Genomic DNA, 27,220 nt, shown 5'->3' with positions numbered 1-27,220 from the left:
TTTAATGAGGAAACATTTCTGTCTTCTTGATCTGTTCAAGTGTATAATATCCGAGATCACTTAATGAAATGTCATTATATTTAGCATATATCAGTATACTGTAAGCCTCATTTTACGTGAAGCTCAAATCGAATCTAATATTTCTAAAAAGGCTCACTCCTAAATAAATTGGTCGCAAAAAGAAGATTCCAGAAAAATAGGCTTCTAAGGATTTCCTAATACTTTGGACTAAAGGCTTATTAAGCAAAAATTAAATGTGAATATATGGTGGTACCAAACGGTCACCCATGAAGAAATTTATTACTCTCGATGTAATTTTACAAGATTTTAAATACTGATCGATCTGTCATTTCTTAATCAATTGAAAAAGATCTTGACCAATGTTCCCTCAATCTTTTTCTGGCGCCAGTACTGAAGTACAAAATATATTTCGCCTACATTACCCTATTTGTCATTAAGAAGTCCTAAAGTACGTTCTTCATGGCAAGGAAGGGTTTGCATATCTGATACAAGGTGTCTCATCACCAACGTCTTCCTGGAATTGTGAAATCACCCACGCGTCAAGTTGTTTGCTCATATCTACAGCTGTTACACTATCGATTACTCTGAATTCTTAATTCACTATACGCATGCAGTTATGTTCGTAATTAGCCTACATTAGTCATATTATGGACTGAAGGTACCTCACTACTTTCGTTTGTTTCAATTTGCACTATTAAAATGCACATAACCAACAATCATGACCTCCCAATTAAAAATAATTTTAATAACTTTGCCCGCAACGCAAAAAACTCGAACAGGAAAACTGTCGATAATCTATAAATTCATATCTCAATCTCGTCAGGAATACTGGACAGCGAATATCACGAAAGAAAGATGGGGAATTTTTCTATTTGCGTACATTTGATTGGTGCGTGAGCTAACTTTTTTTTGCCAGAAGCGACAGTAACCTGTTTAAAGAACGGACTTTCACTGCGCAGGGTCTACAATACGTCATAACTCTGTAGACTGTTACTGGCCAATAGAACGAAGTCTGTGTGAGACTCGAACTAAACTACACATTACTCAAATCATCTGACACATTCGTGTCCACTTTCTTGTCATTTGCTGCTTCTTTCTTTATGACGTTTGAAATACACGGGGAAAGTGATAGAATCGTAAGTGGTTTGTAGTCTGAAGATCTCGGGTTCGATTCTCTGCCCGGAATATGTGTTTCATCTCTGATATATCAACAGTCCCTTGTTGCAAGTGATGAATTATTGTCGCTTGCCCTCCAAATCCCTTGTAACTGAAATAGTGTCAGTAAATAATAGCACGATAATTTTCACTGTGTCATTGACCAGCTAGCGTCTATCTTGAATAAATCTAACGGGACAGTCAGTTCTCTGCAAGGATTGACACCGTTATCACGAAATCCAGCGTTTGGATCTTATTGTGAAACAATTAAATCCGGTATGATTTGAAGTTTTCACGGCGATGAGTCCGAAGGTGGTTGACTTCTGGGTTGCAGAGCGCCGTGAAGTCTTATAGACGGTTACCAACGTTTCAGAGATCCTTGCTCTCTCTCTCTCATGACACTAGCAACAAAGCGTGAAGTGCAGGTTACAAATTATCAAAGTTCCTCGTCACGAAAAGTTTTTCATTTTTGCATTGCTTCGTCATTTTTGGATTCAAAAATTCTCTTCAGAACATTATTCTCCAACATAAAATTACATTAATAACAGTCGTCTTCTATGGAGCCCGAAAGTTCACTATAGTGCTTACTGGTCCATATGCTGAGTAGATGAAAGCAGTACACATCCTCTTACCAGATTCATTTTAACATTATCCTCCCACCCACTCCTACTTCCAAGTGTCTTTTTTCTTTTCTCTTAAGGTTTTATCATGTTTCACATGTCCTATCCATCTAATTATCCTTTATTTGACCATACGTACACAAGAGAGGTACTAATATTCGTCTTTTATGTAGCGATTTCAACATTCGGCTTCAGAATGTGGGAAATTCTCTTTGGAAAATATCATGCTGTGGAACTGACTGACATTTAGAACACATGGTCAGAGGGACTGCACTGGGATTCGAACCCAGAAACCTCTATAATTTGAATCAGGAGCCCCATTCACTCAGATAAATGTAACAAAAACTCAACGATTTCTTGGATAAGGACCTCCCTCCTTGGTACACCTGTCGATTTTAGTTCAGATATTCAAGAAGTTCCTTGTTGTGATCATGTGTCTTATCATGAACCAATTAGGATTCTGTAACATATTCTTTGTTGATATCCTGTTTCCTCCATGATACTGCGATACGAAATTCCTTGATTTAATCGTCTATACAAGATGAAGAATACCAAGTACAGGGTTATTCATAATTCCCTGACACATTACAAAAAATCGCTAGACTTGAATGATGCAATGGATGGTAACATAGGACATACCGACAGAAAGAGAAACTCTAAAAATTTAGTTTACATACCTCATAAGTGGCCTATGTGTCCGCCCTTTGTGACGCGGCAGACTTCAAGCCGATAATCCATTTCCGCCCTTACCAGCTGCAGCATGTTACGATCGATTTGTGAGATGGCAACGATGATTCGTCTTCGCAGCTCAGGCATATCCCGCGGCAGAGGCGGTACAAGGACCTGGTCGTTAACGTACCCCCATAAGAAAAAACACATAGCGTCAGGTCAGGTGATCGGGGTGGCCAACGAAGCAGCGCATGGTTATTGAACATTTATGAGGTATGTAAAATAAACTTGGAGGGTTTATCTTTCTATCGGCATGTCCTATGTTACCATCCTTTGCACCATTGAAGTCTATCGATTTTTTGTTATGTGTCAGGAAATTATGAATAACCCTGTATAAAGCAGGCTACATGATGGTATAATTTTATCGGCATGAACTCTACGTTTTGTATCAATGAAGCCAAATTTAACACCCATACAAAAGAACATGTATTGAGGAATCACGTTTTATACACAGCTGAGATTTGAAACCAATTGTTTCCCACGTCACACTGTTAGAGAAATAAAATGGCCTGGCTGGACCGGTTTCCCACAGCAGTCGATCGAAACGCAATCGATGGGTGTCAATGCCACACTGTGGATAAATTCAACATTTCACCGACATAAACTGACCACAAGTAACTGAAACCAGCAGCAAAGCATTAATTCGCCTCACAAACACCAGGGTGACAATTTAAATTTTTCTCGATTACCCAAGGTTCAACCGTGTTAGCGTGTAACACAAGATTTATTACCATTTTGTATAATGCTGAGATGACTTGATAACGGCTTGAGATGGCGTCGTAACATGGCGCCTAGCTAACTAGCATGCTACCGGTGTGAGAAGCGGATACTTTCATTTGATACATGACTGTTACTTTTAGCTGTGATGGATAAGGAAGAGAGCGTATAACCAGTGCATTTATCTTGAATAAAAGGAAGTCTGAAATCTAATCGGAGTTACAGTCTGACATAAAATGACAGCCTGACAGCAGAACTCATTTAACAACAAACAAATTAAAATCAAATCCCTGACATTTAGTCAATTAAAACTGCGCAATTACAAAATGTTCCGAAACTACGTTCACTATTCTGCGTTATGCAATTCCGTATTGTTTATGTTTTGGAGAGAACTCCCTGTTCATATACATATAATTTCCGTACATGCAGTTCTGTTTTGTGAGATTCCATATTTGGTTTTTATTTACAAAAGTTGGGAGGTTATCGAATGAAATACTTGACTCCAGAATGCGAAGGGTTGGTATGGGACACAGAGCAAGACGAAGACGAGTCTCCACACAGTTTTCTGAAAGGACTCCTTCTCAGCTCTGTCTGTAGAATATCGAACCATTTCATGGCACCGCACCAAGAACGTTAGCTCAAGCGGTAATGAGTCTAATACGTACTGGATACTGGGAACGACCCGTTCTTCAGGTGCCTGAGCACTGCGGGTCCCAACATTTCGTTGGATCGATCTATAGACATTCGGTAGGACTCCTTGGACGAGGGATCGGCCCGTCGCAAGGCCTCTGGCTGTAAAGAGGACAGCACAACACAGAAAAACGCCGACAAACATCCATGGCTTGAGTGGGATTCGAATCCACGGTCCCAACGACCGCGCGGCCACTGCGGACCCCGTCTAATACGTATTTGGGAGATGTCCATTTCACATCTGGGTCGGAGGATTTATACTGACTGACGACTTTTTGTAGTCTCCCCCCCCCCCCCCCCACCAGTTTTCCCAGTCGAATGCAGGGACCGTATCGCCTCCTCCCCAGTCCCTTTTCCATTATCTGTTCTGTTAATGCCAGTTTGATGGTTGCTTGATTGCTACCTCTTCGAGGTATTAACGTCCTCAATACTGACACTAGATGGCAAAATGCTCTACTTTGTACTGCTACATATTGTCAGCTTTAGAAATACTTGTAACGCGGACAACAACGTTGATATAACGTAGTGTGTAGCACGAATGTGTTTATTTTTGTTCTAATATGAAAGAGCAGGGAAAATACGGGAAAATGAAGGTGAGAAGATGGAGGTACGAGGGAGATAAACGAAACAAAAAGGCGGTTACAACATGAAGATACGAAAAAAAATCCCCGTTCAATTTCAACGAACCTTTTACACTAATATCCATTCTCTCTTACTTCAAACCGAATGTAAACATCATCATCAAGAACATAATCAATGCTTACGTCTCGACACGTTCCATTAAAGATCAAGATGTTGTTGGTTTTTCAATCTGCGTCTAGGTCCCCCCCAACCAGTCATCCCAGAGGGTAGTAGTGGAGGGCTAATTTCTGTCCATTAGTTCAATTTTTTTCTGATAATATTTAGTCTTCTAATGTGTTGTTCACTTTCAATCTGTTCCGCGTCTCTGAGTTCCTTTGACGGCCCAGAACTGTAACGCCTAATAATGGTCTTAAGAATGTAAGTTGAGCCGCTTCCATTTTTTGGGCATCTGTCTCGTTTATAGTCCAGGTTTCAAATGCAAACAAAAGCGGAGAATTATATTTTCTCCTGGTCGAGGCACATAAATGCGAGTCATAAAACAGTCCCAGTTTTATTTTAGTTTAATCCCGATGTAAACATGCTGGAGTAGCCACTTTATATGTTGGCCATCAGTAGCAGAAGAATGACGTAATATTCGCTAACAAGTAACTGCCGTGGATGAAGGAAGCGGTTTTGATTTTTTTCTAAGCATTTGTTTGGAATTCCTGATGCAATTTACGAAACCTCAAAATACGACATAAGAATATTAACCATTTTCCCGATGTTTCGTAGGCACACATTTATCAATGATGCATAAGAAAACCCTTTTAGAGCTAGTATCACCATATGTGTTAAATTAATTACAATTTCATATTTTTCTTGTTATTTATCAGATATGATACTGAAAAAGATTTCATGTTTTCGGATCGAAAAAAAATTATTACAGATAGAAGCAAAAAACTGTTCTTAAATTCAATAACAGGATGGCAAGCCATGATGTGAATCACATATGCTTTTTTATACCTCCATAACATAAGGATATGAACAAAGCATCATCAATCTCCTCATACGAAATGAAAATTCGTCTTCACGTCAGATTTTTGTTGCCGTTGGCAACGACAGTCGCCGCCCCTTTTTGATGACGTCACTGCATTAACAGATTTGGTGTTTATAAGTCTCTTCAGCGTGATCAAAGTTTCTGACACATTTAATGGCCGTGAGCATTAAATTATAACATACATAGGTATTTAATCTTTACGCTCTAAGACTCGGTTTGTTGATAAAACAATGCCATCATCTTAACCTACATGGCTCCAATAGCGAATCTTTATTTACTGTATAGCTAAGATACAAAGGAGCCGTATATACCTTGTCTGTATCACTGTCCAATTCATAGAACGAAATATCGACCGGGCACGTGACGCTCAGGGTTTGGATCCTGTTCGTATCTCGGCGAGCTCACAGACTATACTAATATTGTCTGTGGTTTCAATCGATTTAGCCTCTGAACACCGTGGCAAAAACCCAAAATAGGTCTCAGCCGCTTCATTTACTATCTGCACCTACTCACCATCGAAGGCCATATTAGTTTCTGGAAGTGCGTCTGAACCAGCAAAGAATAAATTACAGTAGACCTCGCAGTTTGAAAACAAGACACGAAAGCCATTGGGACGGCTACTGAGATAGCAAAATCCATGTAATTCTGGTTCTCACTGCGATTAAGAGGACAATGTTCTAGTTCGTGACGGAGTGTTGACTTTTAGGTACATCAAAGTTTCAGAGAAACATATTTTTCAATTGCGATTAATCGTGTTGAAGTTTCAACGCCACAGAAACCTAACCTAACTTATCCTGTACCAGACCACATCCTGAATACGTACGTCTGTAAGATACCTCTATTCATCTCCTTGAACTAGAGCTGGTAATTATTTAAACACTATATAAATATTCTATAACAATATTATCTTTCACTCAGGTCTGATATAAATATTCTATCAATGCTACAAGATATCATGAATCACGAAATAATTCAATATTCCTATAATCGTATAATTCATGATTACAAAGTCCTAACATTATCCTTAACACTTTATTAAAACAAACTGCTGATGTACATTACGAAAAGTGATGTGTTATTCAAACCGAAAGCGGTCCCAAACAATCAAGAGAAATAATACTCAAAAAAATGCATGATAACTATAATTGTTTCTCACACATGTTAACTTTATGAAAGCTGAGTGAACTGTCAACACATATACTACTCGTATATCACAAAACACCACACAAATCCACCTATTTTCGTTATTTTGTAAACTACCTTCCTAAGACGTGCTCACTTCACGCTGGTTTACAATACGTTATCCAGTTGAAGAGCACACACGAAATATTCAAAGTTGCATAATGAGGAACTTCATACGTTGTACTCCTCACCAAATATAATTAGACTGATCAAGTCAAGGAAAATGAGATGAGCAGGGCATGTGGCCCGCATGGGAGCGAAGAGAAATGCATACAGAGTTTTAGTGGGCAGACCAGAAGGAAAGAGATCACTATGAAGACCTGGACGAACGTGGAATGATAATATTAAAATGGATCTTAGATAAATATATTGGGGTGGTATGGAGTGGATTCATCTGGCGAAGGATAGGTACCAGTGGCGGGCTCTTTTAAACACGGTAATTAATACGTTTAAGCGTTGATCCTTCCTATTACTAAATTTGGTAGAAAGCCATTCAGTAGTTTTAGGAAATGAAACATTACAGACAGACAAATCCTCGAATGGTGAGCTCAGTTTGTTTCTTGCGGTAAGGACATGTCAAAAAGAGTAATGTTTCGGCTGTGACTTTGCAGTGACTGCGGTTCAAAGCCCGTAAATATCACTGCAGTAATTTCTGACAGAGTGTGGAATGTACAAAATGTGACAACAGGTGTTTGGAATGTCACGTGACTTGTTCGATCACGAACGCTGACGTTGGTATCGATTTCGACGTCCGTTCATTCATTCACAACGCCTGTGCAATGGGACAGCCTTGCGTGGCCTTTTCATTGTTATTACATGGCTGTACCCTTCCTTCTGGAGCTGGAGGAAACTCCATAATAAGGTCCATAGTTTGTACACTTCGCCAAGTATTATTTAAGATGATCAAATTGGGGACGATGAGACGCTAAGGTCTTACAGCGTGCGTGGACTAGACGAGAAAAGCGCATAAACATTTCGCTGCTAAACATGAAGGAAAGAGGGATAACTTGAAAGACCTAGGCATAGACAGAACACTTTTTTAGAATACTGTAATTGTGTAATCTTTGGTGAACACAAATATTTAAAAGGCATGCTTCACGTCACAACACGGGCGATGTCAGCAGGGCAACAATAGTATCAAAACAATGACACCCAAGGTAACTTTTGCAATAACACGTCACCGTTGTAACAAGCTTAACCGATGATGCAATGAAATGGGAAGTTTTCTTTGCTTAGGCTACATTAAAACGTGTAGCACACCTAAAAATTGACATTTGGGAAACAGAGTAGGTGGGTGTGGATTGGATCTATCTGGCTTAATATAAGGACCGGTGCCGCGCTGCTGTGAATATTATGAACCTTCTTCGCTACGGTGCAAGTTCAGAGTTTTCTTCACTCACGTGGTCTCCGCTGTCCGTGTTGCAACGTTGTATGATTTTTCTGTGACCTCGAGGCATGCAATTATGTGACGGTCACCATAGTTAAAGCAATGCGTTTGTAATTTTCACACTGCCATGCTCACCAATCTGCGCTATTGTGGCTAAATGTTCTCGGTTTGTTAATGGATTCAGAGATCACAATCAGTGAAAGTGTGTCTTGAAGACGGCATTCCTATGTCACTGTGGCGAGCTAGGGACATCTGGGTTGGTTATGGCAGCCGTGTTCTAAAGTACCTAAGGGCCGCTTAACAACACAGAAAAATCCAACAAAGAGGTGACTGCTCCAAGGGCTATCTCGTGGAATGTGAAAAATCACAAACTCCCACCATCCAACCAACCAAAAAGCTAACTAATGGCGGAGTCCTGCACAAGCGCAAGACACCATTTCTGGGTAAGAAACGCATTGCTAGAAATGTTACGAAGAAGATATTTTATACGCATCTGAAACTTAAATTAGTGAAAATTCGATAAATGATTCAGGCCTTGTAAAATATCAAAGTTAGTTTTCCGGGAAGACGCAGATAGGCCGCCGACCTCTCATTATAAAGCCATCGGTCTCATGATAAACTGTAATCCTTACACATATTTAACGACGCTTCTCAGTACCTCAGACTATGCAGCGTCGAATGAGAATATGACAGTGAAGAATGAATTGGAAAGTATGTTGAGTGAAGTGATCGTGGCCTAATTTAAGGTACTATCACGACATTTGCCTGGAGGGAGTGAGGAAAACCACGAACAAAGACCTCAGCGTAGCCGGTCTCCGGGCGGAGATTTGAACCCAAATATGAAGGAGCCCGTCTAATTCATTATTGACTATCATCCTCTCTAATTCGACGCTATATTGTATGAGCTATAGGAAAAGCGTTGTTAAATAAACTAAAAATAAATAAAATCGAAGCAAGAGTGCTAACCACTCGACCATAACATTCGGTTGGAGCCCTCATAATATATGGTTATAATCGTGGAGGAACTTATGTATATGAATTTTCATTTTCTGGGCATAAATTCAGTTTTAATGTCGTATGCATATTAACCCATAACTTAACACTGATTTACTCTCTGTATCATGTAACTGAAACAAATATAAATAAAAAGGGAATATTAAGTTCCATTGTGCAGTCATTATGCAACACGGGTTCTTAACCCGAGGCACGCCGATGTGTTTCGTGCGGTCCGCGTACTTTTTTTTAATGACACAGAGGGTGATGAAAAATAGCTGATGTAAAAAGACACGATTTGTTAATATCAGTGTGTGGTAGCAGCTGTCGCTGTCAGCAACTGTTTGGCTTAAGAAGAACCAAAGATGAAAATAAGGGCACGTTTTAGTGATAAACACTCAAATGGATGTATGCGAATCGCAACGACAGAACTTAACCTGACAATAAAAGATTAGTCAACCAAAAGGGTCGTCAAGACATCTTGCTGATGGCTGTTTATAAAAGAGAATTATTGACTAGTGTGTGGACACGTGTGCAATAGCAAATCTGAGGCAATGTCCTATGTAAGCGACCACAAGCGTGCGGATGGACAAAGTTACGTAATCGCTTGACGTCTCCTGCGGGGGAGAAATGTAAGAGATGGCCTACACGTGTTCAACGTCAATATGCATCATGTCGTGGTAAAGGAAACGTTATCCTTTGCTGTTGGGAGCTGTTTCTAAAAACATTAATTTTTAGAACAAGGTAAGATCTTCAAAGCAAATGTTGTCCACTAAACTTTACCATCTTGAAGACGGAAGTGTGCGGTGACTATCATCGAATACATGAGGAATCAAGTAATTTAACATCACAACATTTGTTAAATAGATATGCAAGGATGGTGCCTGATACATTTCATTTTACCGCAAATTCAGTAATAAATGAATCAGGTTACAGTGTTACCAACTTTCAATGACCTGTGTCACTCAAGGAGAGATTTACGTTGGTCATCATGTAAGAAAATCAAACACTATTATTTTTAATAACTGTTTTGTTTAAAAAATACAAATAAAATAAATGTACGTTCTTAATGAATGAGAGAAATTTGCTTACTGGCTTTCTACTCGTGTGCTCTTTGAAATAGAGCAGTGGGCGTGTCTAAGTCAGTTGATGCTTTGCGAGGTCGTCGAACCGATTATCGATCTGCCGGTACGCAGCGCCCATCACAGAAGCGGCCTGCGGCAGAACCTGCCTTTCGCTGGCCCATTCTGCTGCCAGGAATACTGGGTATACTCCGTATCTAGGCCCGAAATTCCTGTTTCGAACCCACTCCGCTTTCCAAAATATGCAAATAATTATTAATAGATGAGGACTGGCATCATATACAGTTGAGAGAACTCGATATGAGTATGGAATTGGTAAACAGAAAATGGTGGTTGTCGGTGGGAGACAATTTTAAAGAGGATGTTTCAAAAGTTCTGGGCAACAGCGTATGTCTGCAAGAGAGCCTGGGGGCTTTAAGAGGCAGCAAAAGTCTCGAGTGATTCAACTGATATGAAAGGGTCGTGGATTGAAGATTTTACCCATACATTTGCCTATTACGACTGAATAAAAGCACGGAACACTTCGATATATAAATGATACCTGGGATTGATTCGAACCGGACAATTCCATAATATGACTTGAGATAATTCCCTCTATAATACGACAGTGTCTGAAGTCAGTAATTAAAGGACAAGTTGTATTGCACGTACAAGAGCTTAGGCTAATTAACAGACAGGCTGTAATTGTTTATCTTCTATTAGTAAGATAAACAATTACAGCCAATCATAGCCAAATCTCTCCGTCAAATAAAACAAAAGAGTAAACATCCACACAATATTACCCCTTATTAAAGATAATAAGTGATGCTTTAATTACATTAATACAAATAATTTAACCTCTACAACTTATAAATGTAATATGTGGAAGTCAAATATTTCCAGATTTGCTATATTTAAACGCATAATAATTAATCTTGTTATAAAAAATGGATAATACAAGTGTACATTTTGATTATTTAACTGCACCGTTTTTTTTAATATTCTGTGTGATTTTAAACTAATTGGAAAATCCTCGGTTACCAATTTTTCCTGATTATGTGACTCGCCTGGCCTCAGTTGGCTACACCGTCTGCCTTCCTAAATGTTCTTATCTTAACAGAAACTAAAGCTTCTGAACACATAATCTGCACCGCCGATTACTGTTTTGCCAGTACTATCCACAAATATTACTGCTGTAAATATTTTACATGTCAATTTTCCGAACTGGGCTACTTTCTATGTTCCACAGTCTGTTCTGATGGATATTAATTCGCACTTCTAAACACATCCCCATAAAAAAGAGGTTTTATTTGCATCGCAATCCTGAAACGTTGTTTTCAACTCTTAAAAATACTATTGAAACAAGTTCTTATACGGTGAAAAGCTCTAAAAATAACACCCATATAAGAACTAGAACTTTTAAATACAGACTATAAGAGAATTTTTTGTAATAAGAAGCGATAAGTCCTAGGAACTTTAACGCGTTAGAAAATGGACAGCCTGTAAGTTGATGAAAATAGTTTACTACGCTCTGACACTTTTATATTTTCATTTTCACAATCATTATAAAATCAAATGATTATATCTGATGGATACTTTTAATTGTAAGAGTGAAAATTATTATGCTACTTTTCTAGATATTGAAAATCATATAAGTTTTATTACGCTATTTACCGCATGTATATCAGAATGTAGGCCTTCGTAATATTCTGTAGAATTCATTACATGACACATGCCGAGTGTCCCAAAAAATGTGTACGCAATGCTGACATATGAGGGCTAAAGTGATTAGATAATAATCAGTGACACATCTACAAAATTAGATGGTATCCCTGGTAAACATCCTAGCGTGCGGAACTACAAAAGACAGCCAATCCGGGAACAGCACATATCTTGAGGAAGATATTAACATAGCACTTCATTAATTTCAAATATATGTAATGTGGCGTGAAAATAATAACAATGAATATATACTAGCACAGTTTACATGTGAGCGGACGTTCCAAATCCTGTTAGATCACAACTTTGATCTTTTGTATCGAAGCGTGTATTATTATGAGAAGCTAACTGAATAGTTCAAAACTAATCTTCAAAACATAAAACGACAGTCATGTGATCATACTGACTGACGTCATACCGCAAGCACAAAAGTGGGATTGGGTAATTTATTAAAGAATACTGAAGCGACAAGCAGCCGATAGTTCAGTAAACTACAGCGAGTAGAATCCTATCATTATTAAAGTACTTCAGTCGGTAAACAACTTGGCATGTGGGTGACGTCACAATTCTAACAAATCGACAGATTCTACAAGTAACTGAAATCGCATTTGATCTGATAGTAAGCCTGATGTGTGTGGTGTGCTAACAGCACACTCTCGCGGTTAGCGGGAGTAACCGTCTTGATAATCCCCTCGAACGGTAGAGGTGCGATGCGAGAAGTTAGGAACTTGTAAAAGAAGTGGGGTTAGGGGAAGGGCAAGCAAACACGATAATTAATATGCATAATTAACGATCAATAAACATGAAAACATTGATGTCAGTGTTAAACATTATGTCATCGGCGTTACTGGCTGAAATTTGTCGGGGTGATCGAACAGAGAAAAGTACTGGGTGGGCACAAAAAACTTTGGACTTTAAAAATCTAACAGAAAATAAATGCGGCGTACTTAGAACTTTACACATACACCAATCGATAGAAAAATTCTTAAAGTTTTGTACGCACCTCACAGAGACTCGATATGTGTGTTCCGCGAGTCACACGGCAGATGTCGAGACGATTGTCCAACTCGTCCCATACTTTGTAGAGAGAGTCTCTAGTGATGGAAGCTATGGATGTTGTGATTCGCTACCTCAACACTGGCAAAGCTTGCGACAGTAGAAACTCGGCTGGGTGATTCTATGTGAATTTGTGTGCGAAATGCACGTTGCGCAACTGTTACAGACTCTTTCTTCAGAACAGAACACACGAACTCCTCTGTCGTGTGGTAGCCATTTTCAAAACTAGTGGCACCTAGCGGAGGCGCGTAACAACAGCGATCACCCGGATTATTTGAAACAAAACTTCGAGAGTCTGTATCGATTGGTGCGAAGATCGAATTACACCGCATTTGTTTTCTGTTAATTTTGAAAGTGTAAAGTTCTTTTGTTTTCCCTCTGCACAACAGAAGTTAGATATCTTCGTAGCTACTGATACAGACGGGAAGATAACGCTGTTGTTTACTATTCCGTGCGCCTGCGTAAGAGCGACCGCGAAAGAGCGAGGGACCTACGTCGCGATGCACAAATATTGCCATAATATTTTTTCCCCCAATGAACAAAATCACGATGCGCAAATCCGAGTAGGGTCTACTATTCACGACATGAAGTTCCAAAGTACTTCTACATCATTTTAAACAAACCTTTACTGTTTAACGAAGTACAAAAAATAAATTCCTGTGTTTATAATGAGCTCTGCAAACAATATATTTATGTGTTTCTCCACATTACAAATTAACGGCGCCTACCACAGGAGCTAAGCATAAGACTGGTAAAATAACTATAGGAACAGACTGGTTTTATGTGCAGTGAATTTACATCCAGACTATCAGAAAAGAACCAGTTTTTAAAGTGTAATTTCTGAGAGTCATGCCGTATGAAAGTGTAAACGAATGCAGAAAATATATTTGAAATTTACTTTATTTAGTGCAAATTCCAAATGTTTTGTTGAACTGGAATGATATATATGGGTAAAGCGAATGTCTTGGACACGTTTCTATAAATTATTCTATCCCATTACACCCAAACAATATCGGTAGGACAAAACCGCTTGAAACGACGACAGAGAAGGAAACAGAAGGCTACGTTTTCAGATTTAGTTCGTACGTTTCACCAGTATCGATTTCCCGGACTGTGTATCCGTTGGATTTTAAATTTTAAACGTGTTATATAATGACGGAGAGAATTATCATGGCCACCAGGGACTAGGAACATGTTGGCTTTCCACGTCTAGGCTTTCTTCAGTTTATTTTAGAAATATAATATCATTCAGTGTTTATGTAATACAAAATTAACTGCCGTAAAATCTCCAAGCATATTATTAAAGATTTATGACGATACAAATGTTCATAGACGTCCACTGAGAGCCACTGGAGTTGTTCGCAGTTCAAATTTACGCAAGGCGGCCATGTTTGATTTTATGAAAGTCTGGAAGGCCTATTGGTTCCGCAGATACACGCTGCATGCCTGCGTCCACTGCTGCTGTTCTTATTTTAAATGGCAGTGTTTGTTTCTGGGGACACAGTGGCCGCGCGGTCTGAGGCGTGGGCCTTGTGCCGCTTGGTCACTGGGACCGTGAGTTCGAATCCCACTCAAGCCATGGATGTTTGTCGGCGTTTTTCTGTGCTGTGCTGTCCTGTTTACAGGTAGAGGTCTTGCGACGGGCCGATCCCTCATCCAAGGAGTCCTACCGAATGTCTATAGATCGAGCCAACGAAAAGTTGGGACCTGCAGTGCTCAGGCACTTGAAGAACGGGTCGTTCCCAGTATCCCAATATCCAGTTTCTTTCTGAAAGCAGTCCAAATACAAAGACTTTCGTCTTGAGAAGCTAAGAGCGGAGTCCTGCGCAAGCGCAAGACTTGATTTGTTACGTCACACCATTCCTGTGTGAAACGCTAATCAATGTAAACAAAGCCTTGCAGACAATAACAGGGCATACGCCATCGGGCTGTCTTGGCTGGAGGCAATGAAATTTTTAGAATAGGGGCTAATACTAATAGGTGGAGGATGACATAATCAGGCATTGTATGATCTGAAGCTTTGACCGCGACAAAGCTTACCATCAGAAAATTCGTCCTTGCCAAGATAACTTTTATCTGATTGAAATCTCAGAGTTAATCCCAGAAGGGTTGCGATCACTTCTGCTAAACGCCCCTGCGACATGGGGTAGGCGGGCCGTGCCCCTAAAAAGTGTCCTAGTTCGGGCGTTGCAAGTGCGTCGAACAACAATATTCAATACCCATTAGACCACAACCCAGTAATTATTACAGTTTTACCTAAAAAGGCTTTGTCATAACATTTAAGTTTCCTCACATATGCCGAGCCATTATCGATAACAAATATGGTTTCAGCTGCCGCATGACACAAAATAACACCACTTACGTAATATCGATGACGTTAATCCAATTGCCGGAAAGGCACCTTACATTACATGACGATCGATTCCTTCCGTATTCTTTAGGATTCATTGCTCATTAATCGACTTATCGCGCGAGACTACAAAAGTCCGAGCTACTGGCAACATTGTTAATTAATATCAACAATATGTGTACTTTTATAACAAATATTTGTACCTGGATAAGAAGTTATTAAGTGTTTAAGGTTAAAATTTGACCTGATTTATATGTTCAGTCTTACTGATACCAGCGATTAAATGTACGCTTTCGTATGTTGGCGTGTTAAAATCATTTAAGTCTCCAATTCCGAGAACATTTAAGAAGAGATATTCACGAGTATTAAAAATGATTCATGACAACGTTGCATTTTGACTGTGTTGTCCAGTCATTGCTCAGATTTTGCTTTAAGGACTAATTTCAAACGTCCGCATTTCATGCACTGGACAAGTTACTTCAAACAACTTTTGTACAAATGTTTCTAGACATGCAGAAATTTATTTCCTTTTTCGTACTTTTTATCCATCAATTTTCCATTCCACTTTTTAATTACATCTTTTGCTTCAAAACAAAAAATACTTCCTTAGTCTTAATGTCCCTTTTCTTCGTGTTATGGGCAGTTGACACCTGTTGTCTGCCATGTCTTTTATCTGTTTCATTTGTTGCCAGAAAACTGGCTATAGAACTCACTGGGGTCATTAATAATAATAATTCAATTCAATTAATTTATTAAAGTGCTGTTTTGTTCTCAAAAATTCATGCAACAATGCAGTTTGTACATTTTCCAGCTCAATGCATGGTTAACCTAATACTATTTGGTGGCTCAAGAAAGGAAAATTTGTATATTTAAAAATAAAAACCACACCAGGGAACTTAACCTGCAATACATATTATATATAGATATTCTTAATGACGAATATTTGCACGGTAACGAAAGAATCACGACTTTAGAGCCACACGCAAACGCCATAGTGCTCTAGAAGTTTACTCAGAGAGAACGAGGTATATGTTGATGTCTCGTCACCAGAATGCAGGTCAAAATCGTAACATAAAGACAGCTAATGGATCCTTTGAAAATGTGGCGAAGTTCAGATATTTGGGAGCGACATTAAGAAATCAAAATTTGACTAATGAGGAATTAGTAGCAGATTAAATTCGGGTAATGTTTGCTACCATTGAATTCAGAAACTTTAGTCTTTCCGTTTGGTGTCCAAGAACGTAAATATTAAAATATAATTTATCCTTTTGTATGGGTGTCAAACTTGGTCTACTGAGGGAGGAACGTAGACTGAGGGTGTTTAAGAACAGGGATGAATTACTTGGAGGCTGCAGAAAGTTGCATAATGAGGAACTTCATAAGTTATAATCCTCGCAAAATATAATTAGACGGATCAAGTCAAGGAGGATAAGATGGGCAGGGCATGTAGCCCACATGGGAGAGAAGAGGAATGCGTACAGGGTTTTGGTGGGCAAACCAGAAGGAGACAGACCACTAAGAAGACAGACGTAGGTGGAAGGATAATATTAAAATGAATCTTAGATAAATATAATGGAGTGGTATGGACTGGATTCATCTGGCTTAGGATAGGGACCAGTGGCGGGATCTTGCTAACACGGTAATGAACCTTCGGGTTCCAAAAAAGTTGGGAATTTATTGAGTGGCTGAGGGATTCTTGTCTTCTCAGGAAAGACTCGGCTCCATCGAGTGAGTAAATACGCAAACGCCATATGACAAAGAATTAAGAAACGTATGTCATATGAGGAGATGAGAAAATTTTGGAATCAAAGAAGGTGATTATAACTGTGTATTTGCGTTCATAATTTTTCTCTATGCTAATGTGGAGACGAATACTGCAGCGGTCGGTGATGCTAAATGGCTAACTCGCTGTTCCAGATGACGAGCGGGTGACCTCGAAAATGTCGGGGGCCGAAGAACGCGAGGCCCGCTCCGTCGCTTTGGAGAAAGCCTATGTTCACGAAGTGTACGAACAGATTGCTGACACGCAGCTTCCGACCGGCGTCTCGACAGACAGACAGCGAGGGCAGCCGTGGCCGAAGGTCAAGCAGTTCCTATCAGAGCTCGAACCTGGCTCCCTTGTCTGCGACGTTGGTAAGTGATCTCTGCACTATTGGCCTTGATATATCACAGCGCCAACTTATGTCCTAACAGCAGTTGAATATTGCTTGCTGTATTCTGGGTTATTGCTTAGCGTTGTCCGGTAGACGTTTACCGACGTTTTAGAGAGACAACAAATACGTGTACTACACTTTGTAATAATCCACAAGACAGCCATCTTTGACTCCCCGCAGTGAGAACCTGTAATCTCGCATAAAACTTCTTAATAACAGTGCTAACACTTCAGTTACACTGATAATTCCGTTCATATTAAAATTTGGATAAAAATATCAGTTCTAGCAGACAGTATTTCTCTGTATTTACACAACGTTGTGTGTATAGATTTCTCCTGTTGTAAAGCTGTGGTTTGTTTGGGATGCAGAAAAAACGTTTGAACGTATTGAAGGCCTAAATAACGCAATTAATTTCCACTATTTTTACTCCACAATCTACGAAAAGAAAAATGTTTACATACATGAAACCGGCGAGTTAATAGGAAAATAACAAAATATTTTTCTGCTGTAAGAAGGCAATAGTTTAAATAACATTTTAACATTACGCTTTATATGTGTTCCTTCTGCTGACGGCCGAAACAGTTCAAGATTTCCCAGCCTTTTAATTTCAAATTTACAAGATTGTCTACGGTACCATTCAGATAACTTTTGAATTAAGTTAATGTATTACGTTTTAACGCCAGCTAAAAGGCTATTCACCCTGAAAGGGTGACTTAGTAAATAACAAATAAATTATAATCCTAATTACTGTTGTAGAAACGACAGCGAATAAAATGTCCACAGATCTGCGGTCTTCTGAGTTGTGAATCTTTGTCGCGACCTGACAACCACACGGCGTTGTCAGCCAGAAGTACACAGCACGTCAGTAACTTTTCCAGTAGTTTAAATAGACCCATCAGTGCTTCTCAAGGACGAATGAAACCAATCCCTTTGTATGGCCATCCACTGAAAGAAGTCGCACGGTATCTGGTGTACTTTTTGTTCATTCAGTGTGAACCGATAGCTGCTCCTCCTCCGGTCCATTTGCTACCATTTATGAACCATCAGCTCATCCGGTCCACCTAATACTCGCTGACTCGGTTGCTCGTGTATTCTACGCCCCGAGATCTTCGTGGGGAAACCAAGGAACATTGAAGGCAGTTGAACATAACAATCAATTAAATTAAATCCCAATCAATTTTGAAGTTAAACAAACAAAATAAATTTAATGTGAAAAAAAATGATAAAAAGGCAAGAATTACAAAAAAAGAAACTGTGTTACAAAAACAAGAATACAATTAATCTTTCGGAAGATAATATTAAAGTTACACAAACATACGCCCAAGTGTGTCCATACTTGATGGCAGCCACACCTTCAACATCCAAGAAAAACCATTCTCCATTTAAAACATAATACTACGTAAGGCCCCCCTTAAACATTTGAATGTTTGTAGGCGCAGTTGGCTACCCACAAACTCCCCTTTTAGCCGCCAGACCGGCTTTACACTGATATCAACACAATTTAGTCATCACCTCGTACACTCGACCACAAATAAATTCAAAAATACATGACAAGTATTAATATGTGGGTCGCAGTGCTTCCTCAACACAAAACATCCGTAGTTCTCCTCCCGTAGCCACGCTACACTACGCTACGACGTCACACTAGTTACTTGGCGAAGTGCTTTAAATGTGATCACACACTTCAAACTAGCCACTTCCCAACACAACTCCAGGTACCCCATGGCACCTTCCACAATTTCGGGTTTCCATACAAGACCCGTTGAAAAACTCGACCTCGCCATCGGCTGCCAGATCAGCCCCAATTTACACATCATACATGAATACACAGACATCCATACACACACAACACTCGCACACAGCCAACACCCAGTGAATTTCAATACACGATACGTACATAACAACGTTCTTTCCAAAGCTTCAACTTTTCTACGCGACCTTATTTACCTTATGGTCCGCGAAGAATCATGAAAGATCAAATCCCAAACATTGATCAGTCATCCGTTTGACTCACACCAGGATTCAAAGACTCATCTTGTCTCGGCGTGACACACGCTCCCATGAGACCAAGATAGCCGCTAGCCTCACTACCAGGCATAAGCTTTGGATCACGTGTTCCACTACGCAGTAGCTCGTGATCAAACCGGTGTTTCCCCCGTCTTATCGCGCTGCTACTCTCGCACAGAGGCATCCCATACTACCTTATGCAACAGTCTGCAGACGCGATACATTCACCAAAACTCACAATTACTCTTTTCATTTACACACTAACAAAAGAGTAATATACGTAAGAAAAACAAATAATACCAGCCACCTATATGACGATACATACACGACAGTAAGATGAAGCCCTTTGTTACAACCGGGCCACACCCTATCACAAGTATACGATACTTACAATTTCCATTTACTCATAAAAAAAAAAAACTCACACCAGAAAATAAACTATATACACAAGCTGCAAATTCCGTCGACCATCGTAATAAGCATATCAGACTTAATTTTGAACCGAAATAGAGAACCAAGAATTTTGAAGCCAAACGAAGCCTAACGCACGTCTGCTTATGATGACAGTCGAACCGGAAAGAGAAAGACCCAAGCCAGGTCAATCCTAATCACGCGTCTTCCCGAGCCTGAGACATGAAGAGGGGGGAAAGAAGCTAATTGGTTCGTAGTGACGTAAGGGAACATAGAGGATTATGCTAGCTGGATCATCGTCTTGCGGTACTTCACCTTCTCGTGGCCAGCCAAACACAGTTCAAGCGCCGGCCGCCAGAGGTCATTGAGGCCCTGAACCTTAGAACGGTTCAAGTGTGAAGAGAAGTGTGAATACACTTTGAGAACATTAGGAGAATGTAATTTCATATCTTTTGAAATAGTCCGTTACAATGTCATTAGGTTTATCGGCCAGCTTCGTCGCGCAACTGTTCTAACCTAACCTAACCTTTGTTGCAGGGTGCGGAAACGGAAAGTACCTGAACGTCAATCCGTCAGTGTTCAAGATCGGAGTGGACCGGTGCAAGACTCTTACAGAAACAGCTCGAGAGAAGGAACACGAGGTACGAGAATGCTGAATACAAGGATTCATTCTCTTGCAAATTATTTACTTAATACGACTTCGGTTTTCGGGGACAAGCCGCATCGAGAGTTGAAGGTTGTCAAACGTTCCGAAAACAATGTAGCTGATATCTTCACATATTCAACCTAAAGACGGTTGCTGAGATGTCGGGCAACCTTAAATAATCGACCAGGTTCAACCCCAAAAACCAAAGTTTCAAACTGAACTCCATCACCGAAAACCTATTTACATATCTATTCTAATTTTAAGCTTCCTCTCACAGATTAGGTTAGAACACAAATCATTACATAACTCGTTATGTAATTTCTTTCCATTCTTTCTTTTGTTCCTTCTTTATTGTCCTCTTGCTATTACATTATCCTGCTTCTTCTGTTTCTTTGAATCTCTTTATTACTTTTACATTTGCAGTTTCTGCTGTGTTCCAAACTTCTGCCTTCTACAGAAATTTCAGCAACTGAACTGCTCTGCGTCTGCGCAGATACTTCAGTAGGCTGGGGGTATCATTATAACTCGTGCAGTTAAAATTTCGACTGCGGAAATAAGTCCCATGTATCGAATCCTTCACATCTCTCGAACCATTGCACTTCTCACTCCAGAACAGACATTCTGTTCACAAAAACGTTGTAATGATATTGGCGGGCTGACACTGGCCCGAGGGAGTCTTTAGGTCGTAAAGCCCAACACCCGCGGCTCCGGTATATCCGTTCATTGCAGCGTGTTTCTGTTACCTGCCTCCAGGTGCTGCAATGCGATAACCTGTCTCTGCCGTTCAGGGACGAGAGTTTTGACGCCGTTCTCTCAGTGGCCGTGGTCCACCACTTCGCGACGACGGAACGCAGGGTGGGGGCACTGCGGGAGTTGGCAAGAGTCCTTCGGATCGGCGGTCGTCTCATCATCACCGTCTGGGCCATGAAGCAGCGACACAGAAAGGTGAATAGATATTGGTTCGATGCCCGTAAGGTAAATGTATGTTTCGCGATAATTGTTCAAAAGCAGACTGAAATAATACATGTGATGTCTGAATGATAAATAATTATTTAAGATGTTGTTGCATGATCAGTCGATGATCAAATCATGAAAACTCGCGTTCATGTTTATGGCTGACTTTTATACGTTGCACTACATGTAAATGGATATGGGCAAACAATTTGGTGTTTGGGTGATGTCACAGAAAAAAAACCCCGATAGCTATTCTACTATTCATTCAAAACGCATTTGGCTATCAACTAGGCGGCATGACTTTGCTATTCAGAACTTAAAACTGAGACAAATGTTTTCAGAGTGGCGTGACCAAGAATTCCGACTCGACCGTTTCGAGCCGCTCGTATAGGTCGCTCACTAGCCAAATAGTTTACCCATATCAAAACGTACCGATTTCTTCATGTTCTTTTTAAATTTATTGTTAGTGTTAAACCATTAATTAATGCTTAATTGTAAAACACTGAATCTGATTAATAATTATGGAATGGAAGTACAACGCAAGTAAGGACTTTATAGAAATGGAATATGTGGTTCATAGTTCGAGTCCCAGGACGTGCTCGTCCCTTGGCACAGGCCCCAGCATCTTAGCACTCCTTCGCTGGAGCTCACATCGACCACGACAACCACATCCGAAGATGACGGACCACCTCCGTACCACGCCTACACACAGACTTCGGACAGCGACTCCTGCCGGTCCGCGGGGTGAGTGTCACACTACACGCGGTTGCCAAAGAAATGCCAACATCTACGGGCGTGAGCGACCGTTGCGAGCCGCTCGAAACGGTCCCGGCGGAAGTCATGACAACTTGACGCAGTGCTGAAAACATCGACCTTGGGTTTCAGTTCAAGTCGTACAGTCGAGTCCACAGTTAGATGCGTTTTAAGTTACCGGTAGAACCGCCACCGATTTCCTTGAATAGTGACACTACCCATACGCAAATTTGTTTGCCGATACTAATACTGTAACATAGCACAGTGATCGGCAAATTTATCATTGGCGCAGGCTGTATTGGTTATTTAAATCTTTGTTTGGGGCCGCAGAAAAAACGAAACGGTATTTATTTAACGCTAAGAGAAGATATGTAAATTCACATGAAAATGGAAAATAACTGTATTTTTCTATGTAACTGTGTCTATTTTAAAGACGTGTTTTTACTTAATATTTTAGATTTCAAGTCGTTAATTTAAAAAATTCCAGTTATTAATACCACAATAATTTGCATATTGTTTTGTTAAATCCCATATGGTTTGAACAACGGAACAATATACATTAGGGAAATTACATGATTTTAAATTTCCAAGTTCCACAGGATATTCTCTATCAAGTAAGTAAGTACGTAAGTCTACGGTCTCTATATTAACACCCAGTTCTTCGGAAATCATTTTGACAGAAAGATATAGATAATATCGTACTGGAGTTCAATTCAAAGTAAAAGAAATTTTAAACATGATTTTGGTCTTGACGGGATTTTTTTCTTTGCCCACAGTCTAGATTCAACAACGACAAAAACTAGGACTGATGCTTCCGTAGAAGTAGTAAGGGAAGGGACCTCGTGACAGCAAACCTCAGGGTCTGTTCGCTTCCTGTTTGCAGACTCGGCGCTGGCCAGAGGAAAAGAGGCCGAAGCAGACACAAGGGACGATCTGTCGACCCAGCACGTTCCCAGAGCAGTTCCAGCTTGTCTAGCCCCAATGAGACGTGCTACAGCTTCGTCAGAAGGGCGCTCCAGGTACCAACTCACTCATACAAGCGAATATGGTACATATCTGTGACGTTACTTTTGTCCCACTCTGTACTTCCTAACTTTCCTTCGTATCACCCTGTTCTAACCTTACCTCACATGGTGTCGAGTGGTAAATTGAATATTACAAGATAATATGTGACCTTCCTTTGTTTTTAATGTTGTCGTGCGTTTAAGTAGAGACACGTTTTAGTCAGTGCGGGCCAGGAGGCCTTTTGAAAACAAACATGGCTGCTGATAATTCAAGCTTAAAAGAATTTTTAGCAGATACGTAAAAGACAAATCATGGGGGATGTAAAACAACGTGGAAAGGTGCAATTTGCATTAGTTTATATTTCGCGTCCGTCAGTGAGCTTATTGTCCACGTATTTCGTTAGGCACAGAATCCAATAATGGCGAATGGTCCGCCAGACCACTGAAATTTGAGGAATGTGAAAGAAATGTTTCCTTTCTTTACACAACAGCGGCATATTATTATTATTAAACACATTAGAATTGTGGTACTATTGTTGGGGGAGCTTAATAACAGCATTTCTAGACAATCTAACTTATACACTACGATTCACCAAATGGACTTGGAATTCTATGCTTTATGAAGTTTGCCAACAGGATAGATATTTGAGATATTAATATTTTAAAATTAAAATTAAGTATAATTTTTAATTGATAATTTCGTACATTATTATCCGTTTCTCCCCCTGGTTAATTAACGATATCTTTGGTCTAGTTGCTACGCTTTTCTAGAGCAAAATCAGTCCATGCTCACTGCTTTGTCGTTACTTACTAGCAGTTTAATGCATAAAGTAATCACTATACAGTGCCACAGCGGCAAATAATAGAACCTTCTTAAACAAAATATATAAGCATATGAACAGGAATGTGTAATAAGCAAATTTATTATTTCTTTAGAATTTAATGTCCATTTCCGTAATTCTTTTGGTCAGCAGCTATAAATGTAAATCCTAACGCATAATCAAATCAAAATCTGTTCGTACGTTTAAAGACAGAACAGGGCAGAGACAGACAAGGCCTATCAGTAGAGACAAATGAAACACACATTTCGTTCTAAAACACCATTCTTCAATCTTAATGGCTTTCGCGGTAATTAAAAGTGATATTTTTCTGATTTTGATCGAATTCTGTATTACAGTTCGTTGCCCGTTCATTCTCAACCTACTTCAAGCTACAAGCGAGCATCAAAAGTTTGCATCCACGAATTGAAAAACTAGAACAAATAAAAGAGGAACGCGCTATAATTCTTACGCTCTGTGTCCTAATTAGTTTCGCTCGTGGTTTTATGTTGATAGTTAGGAATGGTAAATGTCGGTTTTGTGAAAAGCGCTCATAATCAAAGAACGACATTTTCATTTGAACATAAACTAATATTAATACAAAATTCAGAAGAAAACACACAAGTTGAACTGCGCGTGAGATTATTGATACTATGGACATTTGTAAAACTGTAGTTTTTAAATTACATATTTCTATTTATTCAACAGAGAACAGACCTAACAACTGAAGTTATCAAATATTGTTTCAAAACATGATTTGTGCATTTACCGTACACTAATCTTGTGGCGTATGCTGTAATTGTATGATGTGCATTATCCCACTATACAATGAAGCTCTGTTCGCATTACAACGTTCTATTGCTTCTATTGCCATCTGGTAATTGTGTTTGCTAACAACATGGACGTTCTAGCATCACGGCCCTTAGAACTCGGGTATTAAGACATGTGAATAAAATGTTTGGACATGCAATTTTATGCAAAACGGCTCAAAAATATTTATTAAAGTTTCAGTGTTTGGCGAGCGTTACTTCGAACATGGCCACTTTCACAAACTTTCTGTTCTATTATTCTGAAGTTTCATTCAAACACAAACTTACATACAGCGAATCTGAGAGGGGTTCACGCAAAGTATTTTTCTTCTTATATTTTAAGTTTCAGAAGGAACAAGAATACCTATATTATCGAAATGAACAATCTCAAAACTTTGTAAATCCAACGCTTGCATTCGGGGGGGGGGGGGGGGGGGAGGAGGTCTTGTAATAAACTAAACCTTACTCTTTCGTATAAATAATATCATTCTTAGTTTTTCGTGTTTTCAAGTAACAAATTACTTTATTACGAATCTCATCAACACATTTGATTCGCGTATTTTTTTCTTAATTTCCGGTTCATTTCAGTATTCCGTTCCAAGAGACAAATATATATATTTCTCAAAACGACAACATACTTTGGAACGTCTCCTTCATATCAACATCCTGTACTTCCAGTACCCCACACCCTTCTTCCGATATCAAGTCAGAGAATAACAGAGTTTCCCTTGTTTCTTAGAAACTGGCTGGAGGGAAGCGAGGCGGGTCCGGTCACCGGCCGTGGTTTCTCGACTCATGGAGCTCCTGCACCAAAGAACCCTCACCCCCTCTCCGCTACGATCCCGAGGGCTTTGAGGACGGAGAAGTTGACGGCGAAGACATCCAGGACCTTCCCATTGAGCTGCGACGCCTGGAAGAGGACCAACATGACCCGCCCCAACGCCGACAGACATTCGCCTGCGCCCGGAGGGTGACGCCCCACGAGGTCATCTTTAACCACAAGTCCAAGAGCCTATCCGATATCTTGACTGTGGGGCAGCGGACGATGGTACGCTCCCGCTCGAGCGTGCCCAGTCTCGGAGTGGGCTCCGAGCACTCCGTCGCCATCAGCGTTCCCGTTGCCAACGCGAACAAGCCGAGGCTGGTCAAGCAGAAGATGTCGCTCTGCGATAAGAAAGTGGAGGAAGAGGGCGACTTCCGGGACTTGGTGAAGGCGTTGCCGGAGTTCAAAGTGTCGGGGTATGGGATAACCCGAAGATACGGCAACGTTTTCAAGCAGAGCTCCATGAACGAGGAACTCATGTCCGCGGAGAGGTTACGGGAGAAGGAGCGAGTGCGACAGAACATACAGAAACAGGCGTCACTCAACGAGGAGCTCATCTACCGACGAAACCGAACGCTTGACTCACTACGGGACACATTCTTCTCAACGTCGACGGGAAAGCGCTTCCAGCTGCTGAAAAACGGCCTCACCAGCAAATTGAAAAGCTCAAAAACAGGCATTGAGAAAGTAGCGGGTACCTCCTTCAAGAATGGTTTCGTGAGGATACTTCAGGGCTGGAAAGGGAGTGATGTAACCCCAAATACTCGATCTTCACCAACACATACTCCCAGCGAGACAGTACCCCCATGTACTCCTCCACCGGACAGCAAAAAGCCTTCCAACAACTTCTCTGGAAATGGGGATGAGAGTATCAAGAAGGAAACTGGACGGTCAGGGAGTGAACGTCGTCATTCGAGAGAAGACGGTTCTGATTCGTCCAAGGACAGTAGTCTACAAAGCGATACGAGTGTTGACTCGGAAGACAGTTTTGCTTCAGTTATATATGTGCCAAAACCCGATCCCACCACGACACAGACAGCGTCACCGCCCAAATCACCGCAGGCGACTTCTCCGAAGGTCAAACAGCCCACATCCCCTCAGATCAAAGTGTCGCCGCCGGTGACGAGCCCAAGAACTCCGCTCATCGAGGAAACGCCGCTGGAAGAGGAAGCGGATAACGAAGACCAGGAACAACTTCCACATGAAGTCGAGTCCCCAGCGCCTGAATCGAGTAAAAGCGAACGCCTAAGCCAGATACAAGAACTGCTAAGGTCTCGCGCGTTCCCTGTGACGAGCAGAATTCCAGGTACCGTTATTATCATACAGCATTGGCGTGTAATGAAATCCCAAGGTTAAAAAATGTGGTGGCTTGGTACGGCCCCAAAGGAGGAAGTAACAAGGCTAGAGAAAACTGTATAAAGACACTCTACCTACTACGAGGTGCTACCCAAACGTTCGGGGAATTTGAATTCCACGCGCGAACCGGTTGTGGAATGGCCTGCCGCCGCTAGATGGAGGCGAGCAGTGCCTTAGTGAATTAGTGT

The 27,220-nt window shown here is 40.5% G+C and overlaps 3 protein-coding genes across 5 annotated transcripts in view; 1 reads left to right on the top strand and 2 right to left on the bottom strand.

The window, feature by feature from the left end:
- The window catches only part of LOC110833336 (alpha-N-acetylgalactosaminidase), a 100,808-nt gene extending 87,774 nt beyond the window's left edge, over nucleotides 1–13,034 (bottom strand). Inside the window, exon 1 of the mRNA XM_022071301.2 lies at nucleotides 12,896–13,034. The gene's annotated coding sequence lies outside the window, so the exon portion shown is untranslated. The remainder of the gene's footprint in view (nucleotides 1–12,895) is intronic.
- The window catches only part of fid (class I SAM-dependent methyltransferase fire dancer), a 67,046-nt gene that overhangs the window by 23,452 nt on the left and 16,374 nt on the right, over nucleotides 1–27,220 (top strand). For both annotated transcript variants that reach the window (XM_087347866.1, XM_022071228.2), the window contains exons 2-7: nucleotides 17,216–17,431; nucleotides 20,407–20,510; nucleotides 21,269–21,460; nucleotides 22,050–22,213; nucleotides 23,106–23,241; nucleotides 25,593–26,982. In XM_087347866.1, the coding sequence (XP_087203992.1) occupies nucleotides 17,216–17,431; nucleotides 20,407–20,510; nucleotides 21,269–21,460; nucleotides 22,050–22,213; nucleotides 23,106–23,241; nucleotides 25,593–26,982 (2,202 nt within the window). The remainder of the gene's footprint in view (nucleotides 1–17,215; nucleotides 17,432–20,406; nucleotides 20,511–21,268; nucleotides 21,461–22,049; nucleotides 22,214–23,105; nucleotides 23,242–25,592; nucleotides 26,983–27,220) is intronic.
- Nucleotides 14,157–27,220, bottom strand: part of Top3beta (DNA topoisomerase 3-beta) — a 120,374-nt gene continuing 107,310 nt past the window's right edge. The window contains exon 16 of one of the 2 annotated variants that reach the window (XM_087347870.1): nucleotides 14,157–14,716. The gene's annotated coding sequence lies outside the window, so the exon portion shown is untranslated. Of the gene's footprint in view, nucleotides 14,717–18,628; nucleotides 21,433–27,220 lie in introns of those variants that run through there. The other variant, XM_087347869.1, reaches the window with a different exon arrangement.

Source organism: Zootermopsis nevadensis, unplaced genomic scaffold (genome assembly GCF_977971745.1).
Source record: "Zootermopsis nevadensis isolate Lab colony 2312 unplaced genomic scaffold, Znev_1.0 Znev_ptg000012l, whole genome shotgun sequence".
Taxonomy (NCBI): Eukaryota; Metazoa; Arthropoda; class Insecta; order Blattodea; family Termopsidae; genus Zootermopsis; species Zootermopsis nevadensis.
Note: the sequence above shows the minus strand (reverse complement) of the source record. Positions and strands in the feature narration are given on the sequence as shown.